This window comes from Chenopodium quinoa, unplaced genomic scaffold (assembly GCF_001683475.1).
Source record: "Chenopodium quinoa cultivar QQ74 unplaced genomic scaffold, ASM168347v1, whole genome shotgun sequence".
NCBI classification, from domain to species: Eukaryota; Viridiplantae; Streptophyta; class Magnoliopsida; order Caryophyllales; family Amaranthaceae; genus Chenopodium; species Chenopodium quinoa.
Window position 1 is genome coordinate 3562840 of NW_018744878.1, and position 10470 is coordinate 3573309.

Below are 10470 nucleotides of genomic sequence, written 5' to 3' on the forward strand. Positions count from 1 at the left end.
TGTTTTTTTAAAATATGTTGCGACGGAAATTTCCGTCGGTCCGACGGATTTATATTCCGTCGGAAAATGTAATTTCCTTCCTACGGATTTTTATTTCGTCGGAAATTTCCGACGGAATAAAAATCCGTCGGAATTTCTGAGTTTTCCGACGGAATTACATATTCGTCGGAACCAGTCCGTCGGAGATAGACCTATTTCTAGTAGTGACCCCTAACCGACCTAGTAACCCCTAGTAACTTCTTAAGTAACCCCGACCTAGTAACCCCTGAAATAAACATCCACAACAACAAAACAGGGACCACAAATTCATCCAAATCAAACCAAAATAACGAAACTTTCAAGTATCAATTTAAATCAATTTTGCATAGAACAAATTTATATAAGAAATGTTGCAGATGATAAAGGAAGCAATCGTTGGTTTGAATGAAAATCAATTAAAAAAATACTATAGAATGAATCAATTAACAAAATACAGTAGAATGAATCAATTTACAGTAGATAAGAGCAATTAACTGAGATTTTACAATTGCTCGACTCCACCAGTAATCAATTAACAGGACGACGACGGAGGTGGAGGTCTTTGGCTGATTTCGCCGGCAAATATGAAGACGACGACGAATGTTTGGGTTGGTTTAGAGTTCGAGGAGCTTCGACGACGACGAAACGAAGACGGTGACGACGATATGGCTTGGAGCTTCGAGGAGATTTGGACGGAGACGACGAACCTGATGACGGCGGAAGACCTAGCTCGGCCATTGATGGTTAGAGAGAGAAAGTTAGGAAGAGAAAATGGAGGAAGATAGAGGAGAGAGAGGAGAGAAAGAGAGGAGAGAGAAAATATAAAAAAAAAAATAAAAAATATGGCAGCTGTACGGTGCGGCCAGCCGTATATAAAACTTTGTGTTCTTTATTATTACACTACTTGTCTTTTTAGGAAGTTTTACAAATATTGCACCATTTCCTCTTTAGGAAAAAAATTATATGTGTTCACACTATAAATACCCAACACACCCTTATTTTTTTACAATTACAGTACTTTTTAGTTTATCTATATGTTACATGGGTAATTTTGTATTTTTACCTTTCTCTCGCCTTTTCAATTCCCACCACCAAAATATTGTACCCAACCCCTATGTGTGTGTGTGTAATAATAAAAAAAAAATGTTCGTTTGAGATTATAAATGTAGGAACGAGGCCAATAAAGTAACCAAGATATGTGATTACTCATAATTATGCTCAAGAATAATCAAGATTTGGAATAAGATACATGATTTAGACAAGGCAATCACTATCAATTACTATATAAAACTTTCATAATTATTTTATCACACTGTATTATTCATTGATAGTTATGGTTAATTGATTTTGTTTCACTTACAATTATTTGCAAGTTAAGCTAGATACTTCCTTTCTAATTTATGTATGTCATACTTTAAACGTTTTTTTTTCGTGATTTTTGTAATTAGTCCAATACTCGATGACTTTTAAAGCACTCCACGCAATTATAAGAGATACCAATTTGTTAAAACGATTAGAATTTTGGACAATACAAAAGCTCACATAATGATCCATCACAATTAACTTCATTCTAAATAGGTTCACTAATCTTATAACACTATTAATTAGTTGACTATGTAACATAATTTGCATAAAATTTCTAGGTTTTAACACTATTATTTTGTATTAATTGATGGGATTGAAGATTTGAAGTTGAGCATATTAGTGGACAGATATGAAAAGATAATTTTGTTTGCATCATGAAAAAAAAGGAAAAAAAAGTTAGAAAAGTTGTCACTTCTGGAACCACAGATCTACAATGGCATACGTTGAGCTAGACAATAAATTACCTACACAATCTAAAATATCCATAACTTTGCATTAATATTAAAAACAAAATGTGTCTAATTAGATTCCCCAACACAATATAAAGTAAAGCCTCTCTAATTTCTTTTGTTAATCAAATTGTTTGATTTTTTTTTTCAATTTTTTAAAAGAAAAATGGTACGTCGTGATTCATGTTTTGTAGACTAAAATAAACTTTAGCATATACAATGCTCAATCACATTAATGCAGTACTTTATGCTTATTACTGTAAATTGTACATATAATATCACTTTTGACAACAAAAAGGACAATCTTAAAGTTAAATAATAATTAGCTTTTTTTTTTTATATATAATTTTTGTCCTGAATTTGTTGTTGATTCTCTTTTCATATACTGCTAAGATTAATCACTGCATATAAGAGTGGCCCACTTAGTGATTGGATAACAACATCATATGTAACTGTACTCACGCGCTAACTAGAAACTCATATCATGGAGTAGAATATGGTTATTTGTATTATTGTATTAGAATATGTCTTGAATCAATTTATTTCCTGTGAACAATGCAACATAGGATCTCGCTAGGTCTTAAGACTATTATTAACCTAGCCCAATGTCATAGTTATTGTTTGTAAAAGTGACGGAGTATTAGTATATTTGTCTATTTGTGTGTATGTGTTCTTTTTTTTTTTTTTATCTTCAATAATCTTTACTTTGTTGCATCCCTTATGACATTATTTAGGTTATTTAACTTGTATAATTGCTAGCTCAAAAGCTTGTATACATTGAGAGATGGCATGCATGCAATTGCATGAGCACCACCTAAAATAACATAATAAAACAAATTCGCTATTATATACTTAGTATATTTTAACGTAATTTAAGTTGAATTTATCACTCTGTAATAAATAAGTATTTTAATACATATTAGCAAATCATTATTAACAAGACTTACTACAAATATTATTACTAAACACACACACACACACAAAAAAAAAAAAAAAAACACCAAGAATACTCCGTAATTACTAAGGTTAAAAATTAGCTAATACGAGTTGCTAGCTAGCATAATCGAAGTACTGAAATTGATTTTGACATACCCAAATTTGATTTTAACACACTTTTGTATGTATGAATATAATTTTCTGTGCTTTTTTTCATATCAATTCAAGCCTTCAAAGCTAAGTGTGCCAATTTCAGCATAATACTTAGCTAATGACAAATACGCAATGATGACGTAATTGCCGAGATTTATTCATGAGGATTTTTTTATTATTATTATTATTTTTTTTGAAGAGTATTCGCGAGGGTGTAGCAATTATTTACGAAATTACGAGTAGCATGTACCAATTTTTGTACCTCGTCAAACGTAATCATGGTAATTGATTAAAAGCTTTTAGGAATAGTAACAAATTTACTACAATTATTCTCTCTGTCTGTTTGCAGCCGTTTGAATTTTTATCAAGAGTGAACATTTTGTCAAATTATCATTGACTACAGTCTAAAGTTACTACAGAAATTCTCCATGAAAAAGTGCAATATCAAGAGTAAATATTGCTCTGTGTCTTCGTTTTATATTACTACCTCCGTTACAAATTATGTGTAATGATTAAATATTTTTCCTCTATGTTTTATGTCAAATTATTAAACAAAACCTGTAACGGAGGTAGTATATGCAATTTTAAAATATTTTATATCTAACAAATACAGTAATATTTAAAAATTACACATAACAAAGGAAGTATATTTGTATTAATTATTTTGAAAGAAATGAAAAATTATGATGAAGAAATTGTATTTTAAAACAAATTATGTAATTTACTAATATGTAATCTATACTTAAAAATAAATTAAGAAAACAGAGATGGTACTCCGTAATATATAAATAAATTTTTTTTTTTTTTTGGTGCTTAAGTATAGTCTTAAAAGAATATGTATTAAGAAGATTTATTTCATGTTTTTATTATTTGGTCCACCTGAGTAGGGTCAAGGTTTGGAAATTAGAAACAAACAATCTTGATCAAAAGAGTTAATGAGAGTGAGACATGAAAAACGGGGTACTAAATTATTTCAATTCTTACCTTTAACTGAAAATAAATTGATTTTGATCACTCTTCAAAATAGGCAAGTTGAATACATATACTTTCATATGACAATCAAATTATTTTTACGAGTGGATAAAGTTCCGTTAAATATAATATGTAAAACTAAAAATTAGACTAACTCACCAAATATTATTCGCAACTGATACCTAATTTCATCTTTCACATTTAATTATACGGAGTATTTAATTCCGTACTTTACAGATTTAAAATTGTGTATATACTAGTATAATCTTCAATTCTAAAAAAAATAAAAAAAAATAAAAAAAAATTAAAACCTCCATGAACGAACGTCTAATTTATTGAGAATTTTGGGAGGAGAACCAAATTAGTAAAAGGAAAAAAAAAAATTGAAAACAATAGAAAAGTTCTAAATTAACTCTCCAAACAAAAAGAGGAGAACTAATTTTTTTTTTTTTTACTAATTCACAAACAAAAGAAAAGAAAAACAAGAGTTTTTAAAAAAGAGAGAGATTATACACACACAAAATTCACACTTACAAAAGAAAAAAAAAAAAAAAAAAACTAGGCAACACTCACATTAATCCCACAACAAACCTTCAAAAGTGGTTGAAATAACATTTTCAGGCACCACTACAAAATCCTCCATACACTGCATCATCCATGGTGGATTATGATATATCCACCCATTATTATCCCCACTATCAAAATCATACACTAACTCCCTCCCCATCATCTCCCCTGAGTTTCCTACCGGCCCGAGGCTCGGCAATTCCACGATCTCGCTCAACTCGTCCGAGTTCCCTATCTCCATTGCTGACACCATGGATGATAGGGACGAGCACGAGGACAACGATGACGAAAAAGACAATGAGCTGGAAGATGAAGATGATGACGACTTATTATTGTTATCGTTGTTGTTAGTAATACAGTGGATGTTTTCCATAGCTGCTGCTTTAGCTGCAGCAGCTTGTACGTCACGAGGGCTTTGTGACACGGGCCGGGGTAATAGCCCGGCGAGTTCGGGGAAGTTAAGGATAGCGGATTCACCCTTGATGCTAAGAGCAGCTACGTCGTGTGCTCGGGCTGCCATTTCGGGGTTAGGAAAAGTCCCGAGCCAAATGCGGGACTTTTTCTTGGGTTCCCGAATTTCAGACACCCATTTGCCCCATGTCCGCATTCGAACCCCGCGGTATACTGGGTGTTTCCCGCCAGAGTCTCGGGCTCGTTTCGGCGTCTTTACGGGGTCCAAATTCGGAATAGAAGTGGTAGTAGTATCATCTCTGATACTACTACCACTTCTATTATTGTTGATGTTACTATTAATAGGTATCTGAATTTCCATCATTTTTTCGCCTTTTACTCAATTTCAACCCACTTTCAGTACTATTTTTGGTGTTTATGATCTTCCCAATTAGGAAATAATGAAGGAAATTTATGGGTTTTTTTTTTTTTTTTTTTTTTGTTACTTGTTGTATAGAAGTGGAAAATAAGAAGCAAGCTAAGAAAATGAGAAAGGAAAGATTTTAAGTGGAATACCAAGACCATATAATTTGGCAATGACTAAATTAAAATGAGGAAGAGTTATATTATAAGGGGGTAGGGGGAGGAGAGAGAAAGAGTGGGACCCAAGGAAAAAGAAAAGTGGGGCAACCTCTCCAATTATGAACACTGTCATTCAGAAAAAATGAATAGTGACTTCAATATTATGTTTTTCTATGATTTTTATTTTTTTTATTTTTAATTTTTTTTTAATCTGTCACTGCATATTTTGCCGTTGGTTGTACTATTGAATTATCCTCTCCTCTTTTTTCTCTGCTGCTCTTCTTTACTGCTAGACTGCTAGTAGTAGAGTTTCCTTGAACTTTTATTCATATATGCATTTTTCATTTTTTTCGACTTAGGGCCCGCTCTCATAGAATGAACTCAGCTGAACTGAACTGAACTGAACTGAATTGAACGTGTATGTAAACATAAGATTACAATTTTAGTATTACATACACTCCATGTTATTTTTTGTGTCTCGAATTTTCTCTTTGATGTATAATTAATCGAAACTTAGCTAGTAAGGCGAACAATTAGAAACGAATGGAATGGAAACAGTAGACAATAGTAGCAGGATGTACTAGTGGGTATATAATCTACAATCTTAGCTTGAGACGACATTAAATTGGTACACATGCCCCTATGACAATGACCACTACTACTACCTTCCACCTCTTTGGTCTTGATTTCCTCCTGTTTTCTTCCATATTTGATGTACTGCTGTGTGCTGGTTGGAAATGCAAGCGAAGGGAAAAACTATTTAGGATAATGTAAGTTTTTTTTTTCCCTCATTGGGATCGGAGCCGGAAAGGTGATTTTAAAATGAAAATCTTTTCTCTTGCTCTCATATATCTATATATCCGTATTAACTTGCGTGATAATTGATAAAGATAAGTAATTTGTTACATAACACTTGTTTGTTTATTACGAAACATATACTCAGTATAGAAGATTTTTGCAATTATTTTCGTCTCACTATATTCATATATTGTTTGGAATTAGAAAGTGATACTTTATAGCAAAATCGACCACTCTCTCATACATATACTCCAATCCGCTCTTCTGAATTAGAAAGCATGAAAGATTTGTCGATAATTTGTCATCCATTAGAATAACTTTTTGACTTACAGTGTAATAATTACTCGTAATCTTCTAAATGCATGTTGGAGAAGAACTATTCAATTGAAAGTTAGACTAGGGCATACTGTTAGGGATAATGGATTGGAATTGAAGGGGGGAAAGGGTTTGAAAGACTATATAGACTTTTTGGGGGAGCTCCTCGGTGTCCTCGCGGGGAATGGCCTTTCGGTCGACTTCCTTGTTGCATCTCCCTAAGGAAATGGGAGGTTTGGGCCTTCGTAGTGTCGAGCACCTTAACTCAACTTCGTGTTGGCGGCTCCGTCATCATCTCCAGCTTCTTATTTCCAAGCTCTTGTCTGCAAAATAACCTTCTATCTTGTCTTTGCCTCAAGGGAGGCTCGGTTGTCGATCTTGGGGTAGCCAGGGTCTGGCTTTGGGCGGGTATGCAAACAGTTTCACAAGGGGGTTGCCTGGAATGTCGGTATGGGTACTAAAGTGCGTATGTCAGAGGATGATTGGGCCCCGGGTGGCCTTGTTCAATTTAAATCGGTTGTTGGTGGGTCGGATGCCTCGACTCATGTGTCTTCTATCATTAATCCGCGTTATTACGCGTGAGAACCATCTTTGGTTCATAGGTTCTTTGATTCTCCTACGGCGTCCCGTATTTTGTCAGCGGAGCGTCCTCAGCAGCTCATGGTTGATTTTGTTTATTGGAAGTTCACAAGGGACGGTAGATTCTCTACTAAGTCTGCCTATTCCTTGCTAGTTTGCGCCTCAATGGAGAATATTGTAAGTAAGCCCGTTCCGGAGGTGTGGTGTAAAAAGTTGTGGGGAATGCCTATTCTTCCCAAGTTGAAGATCTTTTGTTGGAAAATGCTTCATAATGCCTTACCTATGTTGGCTTCTCTGAGTTTGAGGGGTGTTCCGGTCAACCCAGTTTGCATCTTCTGTAGGGAAGCTTCTGAATCGTCTTCTCATATTTTTCGAGATTGCTCCTTTACTCGCCACATTATCATTAACAGGTTTCCTTTGTGGTCCGACCCATGCCTTTCAGATCGTCCATTTGAGGTTTGGTTCTCGGATCTGATCCCGGGATTTAGTTCTCGGAAGCAATGGAGGGATCTACGTTCCTTTTTATGTCTCCTCTGGGCCATTTGGGTGTCGCAAAATTAGTCATCTTCAGGCATGCTTGATAGGCCGTCGTCGAGCCTACCAAAGATAATAATTCCTATCTTGGTCTCACTAACAATAGTAAGGGTAAGAAAGGGTCGAACCCAAGAGAGGCGTTGAATCAACCACCGAGTACTACCGTTTAAATAAGCTAAATGAATTCTAAATTGGGTTGGTTTTGAGTAACTTCTTCTAATTCAACTCAACTAAAGCTAAGAGGAGATTAACAATATTAAGAGGAATCTAGGGCTCGGGTTATACCACTCAACTTCATCACAAATCACAATTAGCATGCTACAATCAAGGTGAATTAATGGGACAAATTAGGGGAAGTCATCTAAAGCACCCAACTACTCTCTCAAGCTAGAGGGATTACTTGAATCGTGAATACAACCTACTCTCGTGGTTACATAGCATAAAACAAGTGTTAAAGCATAATCACGATGACATAAACATTCCCTTGACCGGTAATCCCTATTCTCATGGCATTTCGGGTCAATTAAGCATAAGGGAGCTAACTCAAGTTCATCTCTCGATCCTTCGTTGAGAAAGCTTGGATAAATAGTTCTAGCAATGGCCATATACAAGAACTAAGAAATTAAACCACTTAAGCTCAACTAATCATCATCCCACAACAACCAAATTAGCACATGCAACAAGTAATTAGTGACTACATTGAGGGTTTTACCCAAACCCTAGAATTTAGTCTACTCATAATCCATGAAGGTTAAAGCAATTAGAGGTTTCAAGCAATTCATGAACAAGTTCAAACTAAGGATTAAGCTAATTAACAATCTAAGCATGCAAGAATTAAGCAAGTAATCAACAACAAAGTAAAGAGAAGTAGAAAAGATGAGTAAGAAATGGTTACTATGAAGCTTCAAAGTGAGCAACAATGGTGGATTTTGTCTTCTACAATGATTGAATTTGAATGCTTCCAAGCTAAAAATTTAAGAACTAACTAATGATTTGAGAATTTAATATTCTAAGACTACAAACTAAGAGGAAAGCTCTAAAAAAAACTGCCCCTTACAAATGAGCTCAAAGGGGGGTATTTATAAGACCCCCAAATAAAAAAGACGGAGAAAACAAGAATCGGGCTTGATTGCAGGTCCGCATGGACGTGCCAGATTCGGCACGGACGTGCAAGCATAAGCACGGTCGTGCCAGATTCGGCACGGACGTGCAGAGGGGGCAGAATTGAGGCAGAACGTACTGCTAAGAATCGAGCAGCTCCGCACGGACGTGCAGATATTGGCACTGACGTGCAGCTACATCTGCACGGACGTGCTTAATTTGGCACATCCGTGCAGGCCTTGGCAGAGTGTTCTAAGTTTTTGGAGCACTCCTGCACGGACGTGCAAGGTCTGGCACGGTCGTGCAGCCTCTTCTGCACGGACGTGCCAAATTAAGCACGGCCGTGCAGGCCTTGGCAACTTGTTGAAACTTTCTGGAACCTCCTGCACGGACGTGCAAGGTCTGGCACGGCCGTGCAGGGTCTTCTAAGCCCTTTTTTCCATCTTTTCTTCTATATTGCTCCTTTCCTTGGCTTCTTTCAACCATCTTCTTGCTTCTAACCTCGGCTTTGTATCCATGGGCTCCATTTGGTCGTTCTTTTGAATCTAGAATCTCAACAAAAACACCAACAACCCGTGAAGCATAGGATACACAAAAATTGCATAATAATAGAGTAAAAATGAACCAAAACGCAATTTTTATCAAGTAAACTAGGTTCAAAACACCCTAAAATCATATCAAATAGCAAGTTATCAAATCCCCCCAAGCTAAGCTTTTGCTCGTCCTCGAGCAAAACAAACATGTCAAACCAAAGGAGGAAAACAATTTGCTAATCATCAATCCAAGGAGAGGCAACAAGGGGGAAGCATAAATAAACAAATCCGCATGGTGACAACCATCATCACTTTTAGCACAAGTGAGAAGCAATTTAAACCTCTAAGTCGCCTTAGAGGACGAGTTTTTATCTCGTGAGGGTTTCCAATGAGTTAACCCCACAACTCACGCAATCCACAACACATCGACAAAAATCACACAAGTTCAATTTTTCGCCCAAGTCAACTCATCGGGATATGAGACACAAGCAAGACAAGTGAACGACTTTCAAGAATTACCAATCATACAAATGTACACATGAGTTGGGGGTAGAGAGGAGAACTAAACAAAGTTGCACTAGGATACTTCCTTTGGCCTTTTACTAGTTCATTAGAGCACACCTAGATATTCCAAAGTTGTAACAAGCCCTCTTTCGGTTATAAAATCTCAAAATGCTTGTCCACCTCCCAAAATGCACACCCAAGGCCCCTTAACTACACTCTAACTCGGGAATTTCATAAGAAACATCAATGCAAACAAGGTGTGGGAGGATACGTCATCCCTCCAATTGTTATCACTCCACTCCCCGAGGATACGTCATCTAGGTGGTCTACAAGCCAAGCCCCTAAATTCAACCTTTCGTCACCCTCACACAAGTGCCAAAGAAAAAGCAACTCACGGTTAGAAACTACACCCGAACTATCTCCCCTAGCAAAAATAGTATTAGCTATTAGGCGCTGGGATAGTCTAAAGGCGGGGTGTACTATGGTAGTGGCCTTGTCGGTCCTAGGATCTCTAGTAAATAGGCCGGTGATTTTTCTCCAAAAAGATCCCGGGTTATGCTTTCGGGAAGGCTTATCCTTAGGTCCGAATTTTCCATCCGTTGGCCACCCAAATGCTTGGTTCACTTGTTCTATGGTCATCTTGTGATGGGTGTTCATCAATTGGAAGGTCAGGT

General features: G+C 36.2%; 1 protein-coding gene across 1 annotated transcript; it reads right to left on the reverse strand.

The window, feature by feature from the left end:
* Positions 1-4211: 4211 nt before the first annotated feature.
* Positions 4212-5476, reverse strand: LOC110705576 (ethylene-responsive transcription factor TINY-like). Its single transcript, XM_021883465.1, has one exon. The coding sequence runs from the start codon at positions 5233-5235 to the stop codon at positions 4468-4470; it is 768 nt and encodes a 255-aa protein (XP_021739157.1). The 5' UTR covers positions 5236-5476; the 3' UTR covers positions 4212-4467.
* Between the last annotated feature and the right edge of the window lie 4994 nt (positions 5477-10470).

Excerpts from the sequence above, each read along its gene's own strand:
- LOC110705576 (XM_021883465.1), bottom strand. The coding sequence starts at position 5,235 with ATGATGGAAATTCAGATACCTATTAATAGTAACATCAACAATAATAGA.